At 38.7% G+C, this 24597-nt stretch overlaps 1 protein-coding gene across 1 annotated transcript in view; it reads right to left on the bottom strand.

The window, feature by feature from the left end:
• The window catches only part of fstl4.S (follistatin like 4 S homeolog), a 319855-nt gene that overhangs the window by 258576 nt on the left and 36682 nt on the right, over positions 1-24597 (bottom strand). The window contains exon 3 of the mRNA XM_041588013.1: positions 13098-13131. Coding sequence (XP_041443947.1) covers positions 13098-13131 — 34 coding nt within the window. The remainder of the gene's footprint in view (positions 1-13097; positions 13132-24597) is intronic.

Below are 24597 nucleotides of genomic sequence, written 5' to 3'. Positions count from 1 at the left end.
TGGGAGGGTTGGGCGGATGCGGAGGAGAACCTATCTGGGGCTCCGCTGTTCTCGGATGAGGACATAGAAGATGTAGACTTTGGCCTTAGATATATTTGGGCCGGGACATATGGAGAAAAACTAAATGTCCACTATAACCGGATAGTTGTTCCCTATTGCGGGCACTGTACCCGTGAGCTATCCACAGAGACCTGTAATTTCCACTCATCGTGCCCTCATTGTTTTCACGAGTGCTGGTTAGGTCCCTATGTACTTTATGCTGATCCTAAAAGGGCATAAAGACAAAATCCATCGCTACAGACACAGATGGATTGTCTTCAGTGTCAGGAGACTCTGCTCCTGCACCTGTTCCCGCATATCCTCTTCACTTCTCCTCAGGGTGTCCACCCAGCAAGCAAAGCCTGATCGTTCCTATAAAAGCTTTGTCTATTTCACATGGAGTAGGCGCTAGTGGGGATGCAGCCACAAAAAGTGAGGAAACACGTGTTCCACCCAGAGGGAGGGGGAGTACTATGCGCAGGAACCCTGATATTGTACCTAGGCCTATCACTCCTAGGCCGGCCACACCCAAGCCTGCCATGCCTAGGCCTGCTACTCCAAAGCCAACCACTGCACCAAAGGATGAGGCTTCATCCACAGTGGTTCCATCAGAGCATTCCAGTTCTCAGCAGCCTGTTGCCTGCTTGTCAACACCCTTGCTTTCTCCAGAGGCACAAGGTTTCTGGGTCGCTCAGGGAAGGGCCGACCCCAAGAAGGCACGCACAGTTTCACGGGTGCAACGCATCATCAATGCCCGTGTGCGTGACCGTTGGGGATATCCAATGCCCTATGCACCTGAGTGGGTTTATGACGAAGTAGAGAAGAATTTGGAAGAATGGCTTTATGGAGAACTTTTAAGGAAAACAGATGTGGGACCCAAGGGATTGTTCCAGAGCGATCCACAGAAGCGGCAGCGTGACATGGTCTTCCTCTGTGACACCCTCAGCGAATGGTGGTATGGGCGTACCATCTTAAAGCACCATGTTAAAAGTTGTGGGAAGTTTCAAGAGGACCGCTTCTTCAGCTTGTCAACCACTCTGCCTAATGGAGGGAAGGTAGATAAGCCTCACCCTTCTTACTATCTATCCTATGAACATACCTTGGAAAAGTATGGGATGATTTCTTAAGCTGTCCACAGTGGATCCGGCTGGACCCTGTGTGTTGTAACTTTTCAGTATGCCTCTAAGAGTGAGAATTCCTCTTAGAGATGATTTGTTTACACTTGAGGACGTCGTTTGATTGCCCCAAGTTTTGGGCCTTCTTCATTGTTCTTCAAGATTGATGCCCCAAGTTTTGGGCCTTCTTCATTGTTTTGTTCACTCATTGTTCCATTTCTGGACTTCTGAACATTGTCTGGAACTTGTAAATAGTTGGGTTCATGAGACAAAGACTGCTGAGCCCCCACCAAAACTCTTCTACCTCTAACTACTCGCTGAGTAGCACCTTTATTCTTCACCTTACTACTCCCCAAGTGGCTCTCAGTGACTTTGTACACTTGGGTAGGGGGGGGGGGGTGTGATATGAATAAAGCTTTTGGTTATGGTGGGGTCATGTAACTCAACTGCAATAAAAATGAGTGTTCATGTGTGAAAAGAAATCTATGCTAATTTTTCTTTTCAGCCAAGCCTGTGCCTGGACCTCCTGATACGCTATGGAAGGTTCAAGTGTCGTAAGTTAAGTGCCTGAGTGTTCCTATAAGGACCTCATGAATGTAATAAAGTTATGCAACTGAAGTTATTTGCACTGAAACTTATCCAATACAGTATTGCACTTTTGCTCTTTACTGTTCTTTTCTCCACAGTACCCATTGTTACCAGGTATTCCTCAGGAGAGGATACCAGAAGAGTGATGTTCAATGGTATTGTTGGTTTGCACTTATATATTCACTTTGTTACTATTGTGTCTATATCATTTCACCATTGTCGGGACGAAATGGATTTTTCCCCCGGGTGTATGTAGGGACCTATAGGATATTCTATCCCTATAGAGTTAATCCCCTACCGTTTGTATGTAGTTCTCTTTTCCCTTTTTATTGGGCCAAGCCCTTGTAACTGGTAAAGTGTAACACCCACACCTATTGGACAAAGAGTGTAATGACACTCCCCTGCCACACTGCTATATAGTGTGTGTAGGGAGTGTCCTCTTCCTCTTTGGCTCCTGGTGCTGCTGCTAGGTGAATCTCCATTTAGCCTGGGATCACCATAGGCCCCAGTAAAGCCTTTACCCTAAAGGGACCTGACACCTTTAGTGCTAAGTCGGGGACCAGGTAAACCCCGTGAACGAGGACCAGCTAAAATAGTAAGATACTGTTATAGTTCTCTCTAGGAGAGAAAGACAGAGAGGTGTAGCAGAAAGAGCAGCTGTCGCTCCAACGAGGATTTGTAGTAGGGAGTAGCTTCCCACAAGGCCTGTTTGCCTTTAGAGCAGGGAACTCAGTTGTTAGGGCAGTAGGTGAGCAAAGGACTACCTGACCCCTACCTGATTGATCCCGATCCCCTCACTGTGCAACGTCGGTTGAACTGGGATTTGATATACACCTATCTGCAATATCCTTTGGGAGTCGCATCTGTTTGACTGTGAACCTTTGCTGTCCAAAGTGATTCCATCTGCTGTGTCCTCAGAACTGTTGTAAGTAAACCTGTGGTCATTTGCCTCTGGCATAATAAACCTGTGCTCCTGTTAACCCTTTTTAAAGAACCTCCTGGCGTCCATTCTTCTATTTGCACTTATATGCCTGTGAGTTGTAGTTCAACTATAGTTTAAAGGGGAAGCTTCCATTTGGCGAAGGCTCTGCCCTGGGTGAAGATTCGCATTGTAACCCATGCTCACTATCTAGCTGGTCACCCTTAACTCCTAATTGGCAGATTAGGCCAGAAAAGCGTTACATATATATATATATATATATATATATATATATATATATATATATATATATATATATATATATATATATATATATATATATATATATATATATATATATATAACCGCATCAACCAGGACTTAGTGTGAAAAATCAAATATCAAAATTTATTATCAACGTTTCGGCTCCATAGCTTGAGCCGTCTTCAGGACACAAAGAGTATATATATATATATATGTCTATCTATATATATATATATATATATATATATATATATATATATATATATATATATATATATATTTAAAAACTTTGGTTATCCACACTCCACTGTGTTCAGAAAGCTACCCAGGTGCTACTCAAAATGTGCATATTCAAGTCCAGAGTGAATGAGTGCACAGTGGGAACCTATCGACAGGTTTAGTTTAAAAACATAATTTTATTTAGATAATTAAAAAACAGGCCGACGTTTCGGTCCACCTCTAGGACCTTTATCAAGACCAGTAATGTTTTTAAAATCATCGCCTTAAGTAGGCAAAGTAAAAAAGACACTCACCCAATTAAGTGCAACAGACAGCATCATGTGAACGAAAGGAAGAAACCAATCACCAGCATGTACCATATTATTTTTTCTTTTCTATATCACATGGTTAATATGGTACATGCCGGTGAGATATATAGTTTAATATATCTTTTTTGTCACAATTCTTGCTGATGAACTAATGGTGGTTGCAAATTTGACATTTTGTTTTTTGTCCTAGAAGAATTCATTTCAGCACAGAAAAAAATGATATAAATTAGGGGTTAAAAATTTGGAGGGTTGGCAATCTCTAAAACCCCAGATTTTTTTCTTATTTTTTCCCGCAAACAAAATTTTCGGGAAAGTGTATGAATAAATAAGCCCAAAAAACCTGTGCAGATTTTTTTTCATAAATTATTGAGATAAATTTAGACTTTGATAAATAACCCCCTTAATGTTTTAGAGAAATGTTAAAAAATGTGAGTTTTTAGAAAAAAAAAAGATTTATGAAAACAAATAGAAATTTCTATTTTCTCACGATTCTCTAAAAAAAATTTTTTTTAATACTCAAACTCATATATTAAAAATTTTGCTAAGTAAAAGCTGACGAGGTCCTATAGAAGTCAACAGGAGTTGCACTGATCCTGTTGAAACAATTTAAACACTGTGGACTTTTATTGGTTTTTTGATTTTTTTTTTTGCCAGTATAGGATCCGTTATCTGGAAACCCATTATCCAGAAATTTCCAAATAATAGACTCCATTTTAATTAAATAATCCAAATATTTAAATATTTAAATTTCCTTTTTCTCTGCAATAAAACAGTACTGTGTACTTGATCCAAACTAAGATATAATTAATCCTTATTAGAAGCAAAACCAGTCTATTAGGTTTATTCAATATTTACTTGATTTTTACTAGAATTAAAGTAGAAGATCCAAATCACGGAAAGATCTGATATTGGGAAAACCTTAGGCCCCCGAGCATTCTGGATAATAGGTCCCATTCCTGTAATAGTCCAAAAAACTAGAATTTTTAGAGGTTTTCAATTTTCTTTCACAAATTTTGTTTGTTTGTTTTCTATATTTGCATAATTTAATAATTTAAATGGCATGGGTGGTTTTAGAGAAAGTACATTTATTTGTGTTTCTAAAACATTGAAAATGAGAATGTTGATAAATGGGCCTCCCCGTGTTATATTCAGGGATGAATTATGAATTCACTTTTTTGCCTGATACAGATTTTGCACCAAATTCAATTTTCCAGTAGGAATGACAATTTTGAGGAATCGGACAAGAATTTTACTGTGGATTTTGTTTTGGCTGAAAAGGATTGTGTTTCTTTCATGCAATTGCTGTTTTAATGACTGACATGCATTTGGTGTAAGAGAAAACACCAGTTGACTCCAATGCATTTGGTATAAGAAAACAAAAGTCCATTAGTGCAAGAAAAAATACCAGTTTAAGCTTATTTACTTGGGTGAGAATAATTGCCCATTGACTTTGAAGTATTTGGCATGAGAAAAAAAAACATTGACTCCAATGCATTTGGTGCAATAAAAAACATGCTCAATGGCTTTAATGCATTTGGCATGTTAAAAAGCCATTGGGGCAGATTTACGAAAATGCGAAGTGACTAACATTAGCGAAAATTCGCCAGCGTGATGTCATTTTGTTACTTCGCCGATTTACTCACGGGCGCAGGCGTATCTTCGCTAGCAAAGGAAATAGACTCTAGCGGTAATTCGCTCCCTTACGCCTGGCGAAATTGCGCTCTGTCGAAGGATCGTAACTACGCAAATTTATTAAGATGTGGATTTTACTGAACATTGCTTCTTGCACCAGACTTGCCTTCACCACCTCAGACCAGGCGAAGTGCAATAGAGTAGATAGGAGTTCCTCAAAAAATAGTTGAAAAGTCCCAAAAAACACTGGCGTCTTTTCATTTTTCAGGGTGATAGGCTGAAAAAGAATTTTTTTTGGGGTAACCAACTTCCCCCCTATATTTCCTAACATATGGCACATAAACTATACACTGGGCACATGTGTAGGGCAATATAACAACTTTATTTTATTTTATAAAGCTTTCCCAGGCTTGTGTAGTGTAATGTATTTGCTACAACATATACGTCCATTGTACTTTAACTTCCAGCTGTATGCAAATTAGGCAACTCTAGCGCAACTTCACTTCGCTTGCCGCAGTAACGCTAGTGCTAATTTGTCAGCTTTTGGAGCCCTGGACGCAACTTCGGATTTTAGTGAATTAGCATTGTCCTGGCGAATCTACGCCTGGAGAAGTGTTGCTATGTGCGCGAAGCAGACGCTAGAGCACATTCGGCACTTAGTGAATTTGCCCCATTGACTCTAATGAACTTGGAGCAAGAAAAACTGCAAAGTGTAGTAAAAGTCTCCACATAGCGAAGGTGACCCCCAGATAAATAAGCAAAAAGTTAAATATACATTGATATACATATATTGCTTTTTTAACTGAAAATGGAAGTGGGCCATTAGTTACTAACATAAAACATCTTCATAGACAATATGCTGAGTATTAGCAAAGTATTTTGCATGTAGGGACCACCAAATTGAAATTTTGCAGTTAAATTTTGATGTCTGACACTAAGGGGCAGATTTATCAAGGGTCGAATTTCGAAGTGGAAAAAGCTTGGAAATTCAACCATCAAATTGGAATACTTCGACTTCGAATATTTTTTTACATAGAATTTGGCCATTTGCGGTCGAAGTAAAATTGTTCGATCGAATGATGAAATCCTTCGTATCAAACGATTCGAAGGATTTCATCCATCGATCGAACGATTTTTCTTCGACTTCAAAAAAACTTAGAAAAATGCTCTAGAAGGTCTCCATAGGTTAACATAGCAGTTCGGCAGGTTTCATTTGGCGAAGTATTGAAATCGAAGTTTTTTTAAAGAGACAGTTCTTCGATTATCGTATGGTTGAATATTCAAACTATTTTACTTTGCATCGAATTCGAAGTCAAAGTCGTAGTATCCTATTCGATAGTCGAAGTATCCAAAAAATTACTTCAAATTTTGAATTTTTTTACTTCCAAAATTCCCTCGAATTCACTTCGACCCTTGATTTATCTGCCCCTCAGTATGTTTACTCAGTATTAACAGAGGGTCATCATAAAAACTACTCACTTTATTCACCTACCTACCACAGATATTAAATTCTAGAGTGCTGGCTATCAGGGATCTAATGGGCAGCACAGAAATTGAGCTTTCTTCAATGACATGCTCTGTGTTTACAGGACAAGCAGAGAGGTAAGATCAAAACGTCCTGCCAGGTAACAGATTAAGTAGACTCCCCAGACGCAAATTCTCCCTCTGCTCATGTACAGTCATGAAACACTACGGGGATGAATTATGAATGTTCTGGGAACTTTCATGTCTCAGATTCAGACTCTTTAGCACAAACCTTTGTATTTTTCTCATAGTTCCTTAATCCATGATTTTTCTGTAATTGATCAAGTGTCCAAGCCATAAAATCCATGAATACAGATACACCAAATACTGTAAATGCTGAGGTCATGAAGTTGAGATCATGTGGAAGTGGATGGAAGTTGCCCTTCTTTTCTTGCACAGATCTGTCTTTCAATCGTGGTTTTAGGACATCCCAGATAGCTCAGTGGCTATTTATATTCATGATTTTTATATTTGGATCTTTTAATAGCTTTCATGTTTTTTTCTTGTGGCAACTTTTTTGTCTCTGCGACTTTTTTGCCTCTGCAACGTTTGTGTCCAAATGCATTCAAATCAATGGGCGTTTTTTCTCATGGCGACTTTTTTGTCTTGGCGACATTTTTGTCTCTGTGATTTTTTTTGTCACAGTCAAATTTTTGCTGCGTTTTTACAAAAACAATTTGCAGAAGGTGATGTGTTTCCTCTATAGTGATGAAATCCTCCTCCCTGCTGGTTTTTATTCTTTTTCAAATTAACGCATGTGCGCCTCAGCGAGCATGTAAGCGGCGGGGAGGGAGATATGCACACAGGTGTCCCTATGCGTAACCGAACCCTTCGAATAGTTTTTGGCGTTGGAGCCTGGTGCACTGTTTTTATGCCCCTGGCTGCCCTTTTATTATAGTTAAGGCTAATCAGTCCAAACACCTAGGGGCACATTTACTAATGGTCGAATATCGAGTGTTAATTAACCCTCGATATTCGACCCTCGAAGTTAAATCCTTTGACTTCAAATATCGAAGTCGAAGGATTTAGCGCTATTCGTTTGATCGAACAATCGAAGGAATAATCGTTCAATCGAACGATTAAATTCTTCGAATCAAACGATTGAAAGGATTTTAATCCATCGATTGAACTAAATTCCTTCGATCAGAAATTGGCTAGAAAGCCTATGGGGACCTTCCCCATAGGCTAACATTGATGCTCGGTAGGTTTTAGGTGGCGAAGTAGGAGGTCAAAGTTTTTTTTAAAGAGACAGTACTTCGACTATCGAATGGTCGAATAGTTGAACTGTTTTTAGTTTGAATCGTTCATTTCGAAGTCATAGTCGAAGGTCGAAGTAGCCAATTCGATGGTTGAGGTAGCCAAAAAAATACTTCAAAATTCAAAGTATTTTTTATTCTATTCCTTCACTCGAGCTAAGTAAATGTGGCCACTAGATAAACCTTCCATCAAAGATTTTCCCAGTAACTACGCCACAATATTTTCCAGCAATTTGATTCTCTTAACATAACACACTTCTCAGCATAACTCATCTATTCCTTTGTAGTATTTGTCACTTAGGGAAAATAAAAAGGTCGACGTGATGGGAAAAATCTAAAGAAGCTTGGTTTTAAGCACAGTGACATATTTATCCACACAGATATGCTTAATTAGGTGTCATCTTCTCAAAACGACATAAAAACCTGGAAAATGGTAAAAATGGTACTGTATATTACCTAGTGTACTGCTTATATAAAGGTCACAGGTGACAGATGGCCTGTGTTAAAGGAGAACTAAACCCTTAAAATGAATATGGCTAAAAATGCCATATTTTATATACTGAACTTATTGCACGAGGCTAAAGTTTCAGCTTGTCAATAGCAGCAATGATCCAGGACTTCACACTTGTCACAGGGGGTCACCATCTTGGAAAGTGTCTGTGACACTCACATGCTCAGTGGGCTCTGAGCAGCTGTTGAGAAGCTAAGCTTAGGGCTCGTCACTAATTATCCAGCAGAAAATGAGGTTGGTCTGTAATATAAGCTGATGCTACAGGGCTGATTATTAAATTCTGGTTTCTGTGTGGACATATAGTAATTATCAACTTTCAAATATGCATTTGTTAACATTTCTCAGTGCTTTTACAGTTATTTGTAGAGAAAAAAATTGCTATTAAAAGCAGCATTTGCTTGACTCGTGCTTGTTACTATTTAAACAATGTTTAATAATAATTTATAAAGCTGTGTACATATTTATGCAGTTTTAGCGGCTTTACTGCATTACCATATACTGCTCTTCAGCTGTCACAGAAATACACCTGAGCCACTCAGCAAGGAACAGCAGGAGAGACCCATAACTGCACTCTGCGTTCCCATACGTGTATTTTTGCATATATGTACAGTACTTCTGCAGTATAGTTCAGATATGAAAACTGGTGGCGCTGCTGATTAGATTACATTTATCTGCAGTCAGGATGTGGGCAGTGACTTTTTTTTTTATTCATACAAAATTCAAGAAGTTGGTCAACATTAGTGATGGGCGAATAAATTTGGCAGGCATGGATTCGCTGCAAATTGTCGCGTTTTGCAGCCTGATGTTTTTGCGAAACTTCGGCGAAAATTTGCCAACTAAAAATCTGCCACGCATATAAAAATTGTCACGCGTCAAAATTATTCGGACGCCCATTGACTTTAATGCATTTGGACAAAATAGTCACACGTATAAAAATTTGTCGCTCGCATCAAAAATTGTCGCGTGTCAAAATAATTGCCGCCCATTGACTTCAATACGTTTCGCAAATTTTCCGCCGTTTTCGCGAATTATTTGGCAAAGCGAAATGAGCCAGAATCGCCCATCACTAGTCAACATCCCTAGTAATGTGATCCTCATATTTCTTGTAGGGAAAGAAGAATTTTCCCCACTTTTTCCTTTCCTGCCCCTAATTTGCATATGCAAATTGGGATTCGGATTTGGTTCGGTATCCGGCAGAATCTTTCACCAAGGATTCGGGGATTCGGCCGAATCCCAAAAAGTGGATTCCCTAATTTCTTGTCTTTCTTTATTTTAACTTTTGAGTCACACTCTTTACTCACATCATGTCACCCAGTTTTTACTGTTTGCTCTTCATAGTGTTACTGTATGACACGATACACATAAGGTTATTTATCAAAGTCCGAATTTATCTCAATATTTTCTGCTACAAACCCCGATCAAATCTGCCTGGGTTTTTTGCACTTATTTATTATTAAATTTTCCCAAAAAGTTTGCATTTGATGGACTTTTCCATCCTCGGGGTTTAATAAATTCAGAAAAAATCGTGATTTTTTAAAAGTCAGATTTTATTAAAAAAAAGATTTTTGCATTCCCCCATAACCCCCTAAATATACAGTATATATGTAAGGAGGTGAACAAAATGTGTGTACCGAATGATAAGTGTAATGTGGGTACATGGCAGGCAAGTGTAACAAAAGTAGAAGTGTAATTATTTCCCCTGCCACTAGTGGGAGTTGGTTTCTTCCTACGGGTATAAAAGGGAGCCACACCCAGGGTTAAGTGTCTTGTGATGGGAAAGAACTGTCAAGAAAGAAGGTCCAGATAGAGAGGCCCGGTAAGAACAAAAGACAGAAAGTAGTGACAGGCTAAGGTACTAAGATGAACTAGGTGCGTGAGACAGGAAATTTAGTAAGGGCCGCTCAATGCCCCAATGAGGAGGTTAGAGGGGATAGTGCCCCCATGGATACCCCACGAGTTAGGAATTCTAGAAGTTAGAATAGGAGAAGTGAAGGTATAAGGGCCTTGGGCCAGAGAGCTGCCAGCAAAGAAACCCAACTGGAATAGCTAAGGGGTGCTGACGGGGTACCGGATTGCTGAAGTGGGGGAGCCTGTGAGAGAGGCAAAGGGGTGCTGTGTGAGCACCGGATTGTCGAAGCAGGTAGGCTGAAGCTGTTTGTGAATGCCCTTCTCCAGTATTCCGGGTGGATCCCCCTGGGGAGAAGGAAACCTGTGATGTAAGTGGGCCTATACTGTGACAGAGTGGAATGCCTGATTGTATGTAAATTTGCCTGGCTGTGAGAAATTGGAAGAAATAAAAGTTGGAGTGATTGCACAAAGAAAACTCTGGATTGTGTTTAATGTGAGGGGATAGACAGTTGGTAATTCTCCTTACATATATTCAGTATACACAGACAAGTATATATATTTACCCATTAAATTAGCTAACTGCACCAAAACGAACACAGCCAATCAACAGAGACATGTGGAATGTATAAACATTGCTAAGTACTGAGAAAATGTTACATTTCTGAATGAATTTGCATCTATATTCTGAAAGGCTGTACCACTTCAAGTAATTGTTCAGATTCATCATTCACTTCCCACCCGCACAATTTCGTTTGCATAATTTCTCAATCTGACAGATTTTACTCCCTTAATAAGCAGCAGTGATTTATTACTGAAAGTGTGAATTCTGTCTTTCACTCTTGGAGTACTAGGGGTTATTCAAATAAGTGCTGACAAATTTGGAGTATATTGCAGTAAAAGGTTTGCTTAAGTGACAAATTTGCAATCTCCACGTTTTTTAAATGGAATTCTGTCATGATTTTTATAGTGTTTTTATTTCTAAATTACACTGTTTACACTGCAGATAATTCCCTCTGCCATGTAAAATGTCATTCCTGAACCAGCAAGTGTATTTTTTTTAGTTGTAGTATTGGTGTTTAGGTGCATCTCAGGTCATTTTGCCTGGTCATGTGCTTTCAGATTGAGCCAGCACTTTAGGATGGAACTGCTTTCTGACATACTGTTGTTTCTCCTCAATTTAACTGTTGCAGTGGGTCATGGGTTTTTACTATAGAGCAGGGCTGGAACTAGGGGTAGGCAGAGTAGGAGTAGTGCCTAGGGCGCAAAGCTGGGGGGTGCCAGGCACTTACCTTCTCAGTTGCCTACCCCATGTCCGGTCCCGTCTCTCCCTGACTGTCTCTGCTATTTTTTAGTCTATTGCGCTTCTGCACATGCGATCGCTCCGTTTTGTGCATGCACGCATGAGCGTTGACCTGCACAGATAGCAGCAGAACCTTCATGGTGCGCCCGCTTCCACTCAGGTGCCCGCTCTGGGCTGCACATTGTGTGTGGATCCCTCCTTGCGGCCACTTAATCCTCCAGCAGGTGGTGGGAGAATGTGTGGCTACACGAGCACGGACTCCCCCACCGCTGCATCTCTTCCCAGCTCCCACTCCCCTTGCAGCTCCTGATGTTCCCTGTGTTTGCCCAGTGCAGCAAATGGGATTGGGGACCCGGAAAAGTTTTTAAACCATGTTGCAGTGAGTCTCTTGATAGAGAGGGAAACAGGCACTCACAAGTGGGAGGGTGATAGGAAAGCTGCAGATTGGTTCCCTTGTGGTTTGGGGCGAACGAGAAGCTGTCACAGCTGCTGCTGATAATAATAGGCCAACTCTATCTGTGCTCTTCAGAAGTGCAGGGGAACACCTGCATGAGCGCTAATCCGCGCATGCTCAGCCGGCGCCATGGCAGGCCTGGTTGCCTTGGGGAGTCTGGCCCGGCTCTGCTATAGAGTGCTGTTCTTATATCTAACAGGGTGCTGTTATCTGGTTACCTTCCTGTTGTTCTGCTGGGTGGTTTCACTGCAACTTGCAGTACAGAAAGAGTAAAGAGTAACCAAAGTTTATCAGAGCACAAGTCACATGACTGGGGGCACCTGGGAAAACTAACAATATGTCTAGCCCCATGTCAGATTTCAAAGTTAAATATAAAAAAATCTGTTCGCTATTTTGTAAAATGGATTTCAGTGCAGAAGTCTGCTGGAGCAGTACTATCAACTGATGCATTTTGAAAAATGACAGAATCCTTAACGTTAAATAGTCGAGTAAAGCAATTTCTCCAGTTTTAGATTACACCAACTTTAAACTGCCGTTAAGTTGTACTCCAGATGTGGATAAAGAAATCTGGTACCCAAAGTGGCACTTAACTTAGAAATGTTAACAGGCATTAACAGATTTTGCAGCCTGCAGAGAAAAATCTCTGTAATGGCATTACAGCAAAGACTCTACACAAAAACAAACAAACAAAAAACAGCCCCATCAGCATATCCTATAATACCTTAGAACAAGGCTGATTTGTAGGAAACAGAGTTTATTCTATGGCAGGAAAATACAGATAAGGAATGCTTATGATTTGTTTACATAGAGCAAGGCTGCTTCCAAGACAAGCAAAACATCCACAGGCTAAAATATAGCTTTATGTAGTCAGAATAAAAGGATATTTTATATCTATATATGTTATAGATATGTTAAAAAGAAATTTCTGGAGTTCTGATCTCATTCGTGATCGAGGAAGATCAATAATTTTCTGCTCCAAGTTAAAGATTCATGAAAAACACAAAATGAAACGTCATCAACACACAACAACGTCAACCCTGGATGCACCTATTCGTACAGGATATTTCACACGCGCAGTTTGATGGAAGTCATATCTTACCTTTTCTTCTTGTCTGATCAAAGTTTTCTTGGGCCTACAAAAAAAGAATACAAAAAGATGCCACTTTAATTGACAGATTTGACATTGTTCCTGGAAATTTTAGTGTCATACATCTGAGACGTGAATACTATAATGTTTATTTTTTATGTAATAATATATAGTGTTCCAGCTTTAAAGGAGAAGGAATGTTTAAAACTAAGTAAGCCTTATCAGAAAGGTCCATCTAAATATACCAGTAAACCCCCAAAGTAATGCTGCTCTGAGTCCCCTGTTAAAAGAAACACTGCATTTCTTTCCTTCTATTGTGTACACATGGACTTCTGTATCAGACTTCCTGCCTTCAGCTTAAACCTCATTGCCCTGGGCAAGAGCATGCTCAGTTTGCTCCTCTCCCCCCCCCCCCTTCTCTACTGTAATCTGAGCCCACAGCAGGGAGAGACTCAGGCAGGAAGTGATGTCATACCACATTAATACTGCAGCTCCTATCCTACACAAACAGAGAGCTTCTAGAGCTTTTTACTCAGGTATAGTAAAACATTCTACAGAATAAATATAGCATTCTAGCTTGCACTATTGCAGCTAATCTATTGGCAATAAAATGCCTCCGTAGCTTTCCTTCTCCTTTAAGGGCTGCAATCAATATAAGGTATATTTGGAACTGCTGTGAGACGCAAGTTGATTTTCAGTTCTGTGAAATAAATGTACAATTTTAACCAGAGGAATATAGAGCTTTTATATTAGTATACACACAAAAAGACACATAAAATAATATATTTTTTATTTTAGTGAACAGTGTTTCATTGCTCTGATTTCAGGCAAAATGCAATATAACAGACTCCATAAACATGTGTATGTGAGAATAATAAGCAGGTCCTTGATCATAGGTTATTCTTCTTGACATGTTCCTCGGTTATCTCTTTTAACCAGGACAATCAAGAAGAGAAAGATAATCAATCATATACCCACTTTGAACGTAAAATACTAACATTTCATTGGTCTGTTTCCTGGACCAGTGCAGCTCTATTGCATCTCCAATGCAATACTTAGAACCATCATCTCAATATGACCTTGCAACAACTTAATGCGGGGGTCCCCAATCTTTTTTTCCCCTTAAGCACTACTGAGAGGTAGAAAGAGTTGGGAAGCAAAGCAATCATGAAAAATGTTCCTTGGTAGTGCAAAATAAGGTGATGTTATTTGCCCCGTGTGAATGGTCAGCTTATAGGAGGTTTCGTTTTGTCAATACACCTGGTTTATATGAAACCAAAACTTGCCTCCAAATATGTAATTCAAAAATAAGCCCGTGCTTTGAGGCCACTAGTAGAAACAGCAATAAAGTATTACATGTTATAATATATGTTATAAAAGTCATTCTGTATTTCTTGCAGGAAAAACATGCACAACATGTTTCAGCACATTCACCATCATCATGCACCTGATGAAGGCGAACGTGCCGAAACATGTTGTGCATGTTTTCCCTGCAATAAATACAGATGGACTTTTTGAACATATAGCGTTCTCTCCGAATAATACTTTATTGCAACTTGGAATTTTGTCATCCTGACACGGGGGCTGCAACCTGTTGAGGAGCACTGGGACAAAGAACTGGAAACACAGGGACAATCCATTTTCAATATTGACACTAGGAGAAACATCCAAGAGGTTGACAAGCAACATGTTGCTAATGAGCCACTGCCTGGGGATCACTGACTTAATGTCATCATATTATAAATTAATACTTTAACTGTTTTTTTAAGCTTAGGATGGTTTAAATATTGGAATCTGGTGGGTTGCTCCCTGGTGAATGTACAGTAGTTCCTAGAAGCTAAGGGGCTCATTTACTTAGCTCGAGTGAAGGATTTAGTATGAAAAATACTTTGAATTTCGAAGTATTTTTTTTGCTACTTCGACCATCGAATTGGCTACTTCGACCTTCGACTATGACTTCGATTCAAACTAAAAATCGTTCGACTATTCGACCATTCGATAGTCGAAGTACTGTCTCTTTAAAAAAAACTTTGACCACCTACTTCGCCACATAAAACCTACCGAGCACAAATGTTAGCCTATGGGGAAGGTCCCCATAGGCTTTCCAACAATTTCTGATCGAAGGAAAATCGTTCGATCGAATTGCGGTAAATCCTCCGACTTCAATATTCGAAGTCGAAGGATTTAACTTTGATTGTCGAATATCGAGGATTAATTAACCCTCGATATTCGACCCATAGTAAATGTGCCCCTAAGTGTAATAAATAGGCTGCTAGAACAAATGGCTCCCTGTAAATATTAGTGCTCAGAACTGAGGTTTTGATATAAACAATTATTAGGTCTTTTTTTCTAAAGAGCTTCCAGCCAAGATGTTACGTCTGAATATGTGTCTTTGTGTGTGGGGGGAGGGGCAATCGTTAAAATAATATATATATATATATATATATATATATATATATATATTTTTTTTTTTTTTTTTTTTTTTATTTATTTTTTTTTTTAAAAAGGCATCTTAATGAAAAATGCCCCACTTCTGAATTCTGCCTTGGTCTATTCTTCTGAGACTTCTCTGGTGTTCTTCCACTATTCTTGTTTTACAATACACGTTTCTTGTTTTTCTTTACCCCCTGAAACATGAAGTCAGTTTGGCTTTCTATTACATAACCTCACACTGTACAGATATTATTAATGGGTCTAGGACTATCTTCTGTCTACATTACCACCCCCTAAAATCCCAAAGCACAGAGGTTGGGCAGAAGGAGGTCATAGCGATTTCCTTTTATAAATGAATATATCTTTCTATGAAAAATTGTTGCTGGTTGGTGATATATAATTTCATAAACAAGATCTGTGTGGGCATATCATCAATAGAAAGGGATTTTTTTTTATCCCAGCCATAAATAAATAATACTTATTATTGTAAAATACATGAGCCCTGTAAATAACACTCTTCTAAATTGTGCATAGTGAAGTAATTCCATGAGTATCATTACCACCTGTTGCAAAATATGAGGATATTATAAAACACATCAAAGTTCCATGACCTCTGTAAAGCACTTGACCTTCTGCCTTGTGCTTATATGGTCATGGAGCTCCTTGGTCTCATATAATACACAGTACCTGTATTTGATAAGAGGGGGTTACATTATTCACTATAGAATTATATTATTGTTATAGTAATATGTTGTTTATTTGTATCTGTCAACTAATGCATAAAAGGCAAATGGGGAGGGCGAATGGAATCCTATTTAAATAACACATTATGTAAAGCATATTCCTTCCTTGCTGAGAAATCGCATGGTCTGAAAAAGGTTTTACACATTCAAATAAAGTTTTTGTGAAAGCAATTAATCTCTTCAGTTCTCCCGACAGGGAAAAAGATTGCTGCTAAGTATGGAAGAGGGAATTATATGAAGCGCTCTTGTTAATTGATGGCAAAAACACTTTACCACTTTGTAACTGCTTTAACACATTTATAATACAAATAGAATAAAGTCATTCGCATTATTCAAATTGGATTGAGAGATGTGTATTTGCCTGTATCCGCATATACACCAGTTTGCTATTTGAGCACGGGTTTATTTTTAGAATTACAGAAAAACGAAAGGGATTTGGCAAGTTTGTCAAAAAAAAAATACATTGTAGGAAACATTTTCAAATATTCCTAAAACCAATCAGGATGAAATAAATGAGATAAAAAGGTTCAGGAGCTCTAATGCATTTGGTGTGAGAAAAACAAAACATGGACCTCACTGCGTAAAAACATTCAACTTAAAAACTCCTATTTACTCCGAAGCATTTGGCGTGAGAAAAAAATGACCACTGACTCCAATAGATTTGGCACTGGGAAAAATGCCCCCTGACTCCAATGCAATACATATACATTCCCTCTTTTTATTACAGGTGCGACCAGACTCCATTAAACTGACCTCTTGCCTGCCTCATAGAGCATTCTGGGAGGGAATAAGAAAGCCCATAGATATTATATTTTCATGAAAGACAAATCATATCAATGTTCTTGATTTTGACCCTAACATTTTTAATAATAATTTCACTTTGGTTGACTGTGTTGATTTCTAAATAGTTTCTAAATAGTTATCAGCAGTAACGGAACTTGGCGGGGGCGGGGGCGGGGGCGGGCCCGCCCCCGCCCCACCCTCGTCTGCGTGATTTTTCTCTGCGGCTGCAGCCGACTCCAGCCGGCTGCATCGTGCGCGATCTTCCAGGGGGGCCCAGCGGGGGTGCGGGCCCTGGCCCAGTTGCACCCCCTGCTCCCCCGGTAGTTACATCCCTGGTTATCAGGGTGACCATAGTGTATGCCCCACAATGTTGTATGAGACTGAATAAAACAGGGGAGATCCCTAAATGGCATACTTGTGTTGTGCTGGTCTTACTACTGTATCTAAGATCTATAGTAACACATTAATAAAAATGTCCAATAGTGCATATCTGACCCAGGACCCCCTCTATGGCAAATTAAAGAAGTCTTCATGTGAGTTTTTTGCTTCCTCTGTATCAACTAGAAGGATTTACTATACAAATATTACATCTGCCAACGAGCCTTACGCATTTTATGCCATTCTGGGGCACTTAATCCTAGGCTGAATGAAACAATAACAACCAGAAATATTTACATAGACATAGATTATAAACATAGATTATAAACATGGTTTCATTCAGCCTACGATTAAGTGCCCCACAATGGCACAAAATGCATAAGGCACTTTGGTTGATACAATATTTGTATAAGAAATTATTTTAAGCAGTAAATTTTCGACCAAGATCTATTTTGTGCCAGGCCATCTTGTCTTATGGTGAATCATTTTTTTTCTTTCCCCTTTATCTAGATTTTAGGCAGGATTTTTATTGAAAAGATATTGAACTTAATATTCAGGTGTATTGATTTTAAAGTATATAATGTTGTGAAACCTTATGTCAGTCCATATTGTCATTATTGTAAATGTCATTGGCAAGAGCAATATTGGTAGAAAAACTCAAATCAAGTCGAAATAAAATCAACTTCAGTGCAGATTCCCGTATGAAGAATCCATCAAACACTTACTGCGAAAACACTCTAAAGGGACCCCAAAAACTGTCTGCAGACCCTTTCACAGTCAATAACTATTGGTGGAATACTGCTCAGTCAAATTGTGATCCTAAATCTGTTGTTTAGACCATTTCAATTCTTATATAGTCATTGGGTTTGATTCAAGGTTCTAATTTGACTTTTTACTGGAATCTATAGTTTTAGGGGCAAACATGGCAAATTCAAGTTTGTAAAACTCAAATGTTCAAGATTTATAAAGTATAAATTAAACTTAAAGAACTTGAATATAAAAATTCAGCATCTAAAAACTGGCCAATTCCTGTAGAAGTCAAAGGGAAGAGTATTAGCAGAATTCAGTTCAAGTTTTTAAGATTAATTCTAAATTTTGCAGACTCATTGAACATGAGGGATAACAAAAATGTGTTTTTACTTTGTAACAAAATGTTTAGGGGATTTTATAAACTGTAATCAATGAACAATTAAAGGGAATGCCCACCCAAATAGTAAAAATACTTTTTTTGCATATCAAAAGAATTATATAATTCTAAACAGTTTTCCAATATATAGGACATGATACAGTAAGTGTTAAATTAATTTGATTATTATTTGATTATTATATTGAACAAAATTGCTATTAATTATTTGTTTTCTATCTGTCCCTGTCATGGTTTTCACCACTGCAAAAACAATGTAGCAAAAACCTGCTCTTCTTCAGCCAAAACTCCAATTCCCACCATAAATTCCAGAAATCTGTAGCATACCATTTAACTTGTGTAAAGTGATATATTGGCTCCAAAGAGAAATAGACATTAAAATGCAATCTTTCTGGCCTCACTGTGCCCTCACTGTTTGATGTAACATAAAAGCTCGGGGAAGAACCCTGCTACAGTCGTTCCTCAGTCTATTACATATATGAAATATATCTGATACAGTAATCATATTCATAGCATTTTGAAGGGAAGTTGCTAAGAATATTGGTTTAAATGACTATAAATAGGAATGTACAGAAAAAAGCGTTTTTTTTTTTTAAAGTTATTCCTTTACATTTCCACAAACAGCAAGGGCATTAGACACATGGACCAAGGGGAAATGGGGGAAGGAAAATCCTCTTTCGCTAGCATACCTTTATCTCATAGTGATAAATTAATTTCTTATGAGAATTGTAAGAAGAATTCTGCACTGAAATCCATTTTTCAAAAGAGCAAACAGATTTTGTTATATTCAATTTGAAATCTGACATGGGGCTAGACATATTGTCAATTTCCCAGCTGCCTCAAGTCATGTGACTCTGATAAACTTCAATCACTCTTTACTGCTGTACTGCAAGTTGGAGTGATATCACCCCCTCCCCTCTCCCCCCCCCAGAAGCCTAACAACAGAACAATGGGAAAGTAACGAGATAGCAGCTCCCTAACACAAGATAACAGCTCCCTGGAAGATCTAATAACAGCACTTAATAGTAAAAGCCAAGTCCCATTGAGACTGATTCAGTTAAATTAAGTAGAAGAAATAACAGCCTGCCAGAAAGTAGTACCATCCTAAATCGCAGGCACAAGTCACATGACTGGGGCAGCTGGGAAACTGACAAAATGTCTAGCCCCATGTCAGATTTCAAAATTGAATATAAAAAAATCTTTTGAGAAATGGATTTCAGAGCAGAATTCTGCTGGAGCAGCACTATTAACTGATGCTTTTTGAAAAAAAAAACATGTTTTCCCATGACAGTATCCCTTTAAGGGTAAAATTTCAAATTGAAAAAACTTCGAAATTCAAAAAGACCAACCAAAATTAAGGTGAAGTTTTTTTCTTGGTCGAATAGGTCAGATTTCGATGAGGTATACCTCCGAATTCAAATTGTTCGAATCGAGGGAATAAGCACATTCAATCGAATTCGTTTCAAAAAAGCTTTGATTTTTCAAAGTCCACCAATTGACTCCAAATAGGTTCTAGGAGGTCTCCCACAGGCTAAAACAGTAATTCAGCAGGTTTTAGATGGCGAATGGTCTAAGTTGAATTTGAATTTTTAAAGAGACAATACATGATAAATTTCGATATTCGAATTTTTTGCAAATTCAAATCGAATTTGGACTATTCCCTAGTCGAAGTACACACAAAAAAGCTAGAAATTAATTTTTTTTTTCAATTTAAAAATTCACCTCGACCTACATCTGCCCTAAGGCTTGATTCTCTATCTACACCTTAAACTTAAAGGACAAGGAAAGCCTGAGCCACTGGGGAATACCAGGAACTAACTGCCAGCCTATGGACATAAGTATGCCTTTAAAATCAATGCAAGTTGCAAACCCCCTGGTGACAGAGGCTTTCCTTCTAAATGATAGCGTATAGTACAGTAGAACAATTATAATGAAAGAAATGAAAACTGATATGTAAATTGATATGCCATGTAACACAAAAAACAATTAAGATTACTGAAATAAAAAAGGTTATGCTATGTTACAAAAATATTACAAACATGGGATTTGGAGCGGAGTTTTGGTAAATAAATATTCTGTGTATCATTTATGGAAGGGGTCTGACACTTCTAGTGCTGTCACAATGGCCTCAGTGCAAACAGTTAAAACACAATGGTTTGTGATAGTGTTCCTTGTATGTAGTAAAACCTCTTACTGAAAAAGTTACATTTGCTCCAAATGATTACGCCAAGCTTCAAGCATGCCTTAAAGTGCGCAATGAAAATCTGCATTGCAATAAAAGACTTACAAAGAATATTACATTGCTAAATTGTATCTAATTTTTGCATTAACTTTGCACATTTTATTACATTTTCCCAATGTGTAGCACCCAAAGGGCATCAACTACATGGCTGGCTGCATAAGACAAAAACAAAGAAAAACAATTTAGTAAATTTTTTGAGTGAATTAAATCTTGATTAAGGGCAGTGATGTAACTATATGGCACCTCCTCTTCCCCATAAAAAAACTTTGGTGGAGCTGGTACACTCAGTCACCCCTAAACCAGGCCCTTACATTATGTTTTGTGCTTCTCTACCAGCCCAAAGCAACCACAGCCCTTTAGCAGTAAAGATCTGTGTCTCCAAAGATGCCCCCGTAGCTCCTCATCTTCTTTTCTGCTCTGTGCTACTGTCACTTACTGAGCTGATGTCAGGTACTCACCGCAGGACTCGACGATCGGCGCTCTGCGACTCCAGCGTTGTGCGTTCCAGCGTGCGTGTCAGTGACGTCATGATGGGGCGCCGCGCGGATTCCAGGGAGCCAGGCGGCGCAGCGTGATGACGTAGGCGTCTCCATTTAAGTCTGCACAGAGGGGAATTCCAGTGCTCGGACATCGTGTTTCCTGGCTACTTTTGAGTAAGTTACTCTCTTATATATATTGAACTTGGTTTTTGACTTGCTTCTGCTCCCTGACTATTCTACTGAATTAACCCTTGGAACCCTGCTTGGATTTGAACCTCTGTTGCCAACCCTGCTTGCTGTTTGACCATTCTCCTGCATTAACCCCTGGAACTCTGTTTTGGACTTGAACCTCTGTTGCCAACTCTGCTTGCTGCCTGACTATCCCTCTGTGTTAACCCTTGATACTTCGCTTTGGACTGATTATTGTTGCCGACCTTGCCTGCCTTCTGACCACTTCGCTACGCTTATCCTTGATACATAAACTGTGATTTACTGTTGCCGACCCTGCTTGTCTGAAGCTTCCACTAATGTTAACCCTTGTTATCCAGCCTTGGGGGCTACTACTCTATCGTTTGGAACGCCTGCCTAATCTCTCCGCGCTGTGAAGTTCGTGATCAATCTTAACCTTGGGCGGATCTTCAACTCTTGTTGGTCTCCACGCCTGAGCCTGTGTTCATCTGACATCAAGGTGCCTCCTAGAACCTTTCCCCGCAACTGCAGACCTTCGCTTCCTGTGGCGACCGCCATTAATCCTGTGTTCCTTGTATCTTTGCAGTCACGTTATCCAGTGCCGAAGTCACACTACAGATCGGTGTATCCAGCTAAGATTACAGGCTCCCATACGCCATCTTCACTGGCCTCCCTCCGTACCTATTTGGGGGTAGAACTGGTGAGGGAGCTGTATGGGTTGTCTTCCTCAACGTCAGTGGTTCCACCTGGATCGGTAAGTCTGACAGTTGAATATATTATATATTATCAGAATTTAATAATCTGTTATCTTATATGACAGGAAAACCTCATATTTTGCTTAATGATTTTCAATGACCCCTAAGCTCAGTTTCTCAACAGCTGCTCAGAGCCCACTGAGCATGTGCAGGTCACAGACAGGAAACTTCTGTGACAACTTTGAAGGCCTGGATCATTAATACTGTAGAAATGCTGACGTTTTAGGTTGGTTCAATAAGCTTAGTATATAAAATATACCATTTCTAAATATATTAATGTCAGGTTTTAGTTCTTTTAAGGAAAATCAATATTATACATCAAAAATGGAAATTAGTTCAATAAAGGACTAAAAAAAAAAAAAAAATAAAAAGCTCATTGTTCTCAGATGTGGGACATCCATATGCTGCACAAAATATATCAGAATCACATATTTTACAGAGCACTTTACCATATCAATCCAGCAAAGCTATAATGGAGAAGCAGCTGCACAACCACATTTTTAAAAAAATCTAGCAACTGCCAACTTGTATTTGCTAGGAAAAAATAAAGGTTTTATGCATATTTACCAACTACTCCAGTTCCTATGAACTTTACTAGACTTCAAGTTGTTTCCATCCATGCAATGAGGTGTATGATTTGGTGTATATTCCAGCATCATTCTGACATACCCTCTTTTAAATAAACAAATAAATAAATGATAATAACAAATACATTGGAATTTATTCTGAAAGGGAAAGCCCAACATTAATATATGTAGTTCATTCTGCACACTAATAGGATTGTTTGCCTCCAAAAAGGATTAATTTAGATCAAGTACAAGGTACTGTTTTATTATTCTAGTATTATTCTCTATGACTGTAATGGAGTTTATGGGAGATGGCTTTCCTGTAATTTGGAGCTTTCTGGATAACAGGTTTCCAGATAACAGATCCCATACCTGTAGTCCGTACTTAAGTGCCCAAGCTCCTTGGCCCAGCTCTGGCTACTAATATTTCATGCTCTGGCAACATAGAATACATTTTTCTAGTTTGACTGTCATTGGTATCCTCCAAACTGAAATGTTTGTCTGATAAACCTGTTTCACAAATACAGGTATGGGACATGTTATCCAGAATTCTCAGGACCTGGGGTTTTCTGGATAACAGATCTTTCCGTAACTTGGATCTGGTTTTGCTTCCAGAAAGGATTCTGTTTTAGCTGAGATTAAGTACAAGTTACTGTTTTATTATTACAGAGAAAAACCAAATTATTTTTAAAAATTTGGATTATTTGGATTTGGAAACTATGGGATTACTGCCTTTTGCAATTCTGAGCTTTCTGGATAACGGGTTATGAATCCCTTATCTGTACATGTTTTTTTCTATTTTAATGATGAAGTAGGGAGCTCCCTTAAGCCGTGGGTACCTCATTGACATAAAAACTTTTGATTGTATAAAATAAATCTTTTTTAAGACTGAGAGATGAAACTTAAAATGTCCACAGTGATATAAAGACAAATTTCTTATTGCATGAACCAAAAAAGAAAAACGACCAACCTTTTTGGCATGAGATGATTGGCTTGTGTCAAAAAGGTGCTTAAACAGTATTTACACTTCAGAAAATACATATTTAATTTTTTTTATACACTTGATTCCAAAATTTAAGGGAAACCATGATAGTCTGTTACTTATAGGAACCGTTTTCTAAAACATTAACTATGAAAGACTTTTCAGCAGAAAGTGTAACACAAGCTTTTGGGGAACAAAAGGGCTGTTCCCCAGAAGCTTGTGCTACACTTTCTGCTGAAATAAATGGATTTTGCTGTTATGTAGGTGTGCTTCTTCCATACAAAATTGCTGGACAATATTTGGTTTGGAAGCAACTAGGGAAGCGAGTTTACATTAGAGAATTGATGTGAAGTGGTGGGTGGAAGAGTTTTGTTTCCCTTGGAAGGATTTAGCATAGTTAAAGCTTTCAACTATAATGAAGCTAACACTGTGGAAGGGTAGGCTTCCTGTGTGCATTGTCAGAAGAGAATATTTGCAAAAACTTCAAAAAATCCCACTGCCTCCACCAATACCCTAAAGGTAACATTTTTCTGCCAAGGTAGTGAGCCACCGAGCAATATGCACCAGCTGCACTATTTGTTTTTGCCTACCTTTGCATGCTCTGTTGGCCTCCTTGTAGCTAATGTTCTCCTTTATAAGAGAACTATTGCCAAATTCAAGCCTATAAAAAGGGAATTAAATTGCCCTGTTCGAGACAAAAGCGTCATTTCTGCAACAATTTGCCTGAAGTCATTCCAGCTCATTTTGCTTTGAAAGATTCTTGCTCAGTGCCCAGTGTTTGTACTTGGTTTATTTATATGTTCATGTTCGAGTAGTAT

This window comes from Xenopus laevis, chromosome 3S (assembly GCF_017654675.1).
Source record: "Xenopus laevis strain J_2021 chromosome 3S, Xenopus_laevis_v10.1, whole genome shotgun sequence".
Classification (NCBI taxonomy): Eukaryota; Metazoa; Chordata; class Amphibia; order Anura; family Pipidae; genus Xenopus; species Xenopus laevis.
This window is presented reverse-complemented; position numbering and strand designations above follow the sequence as displayed.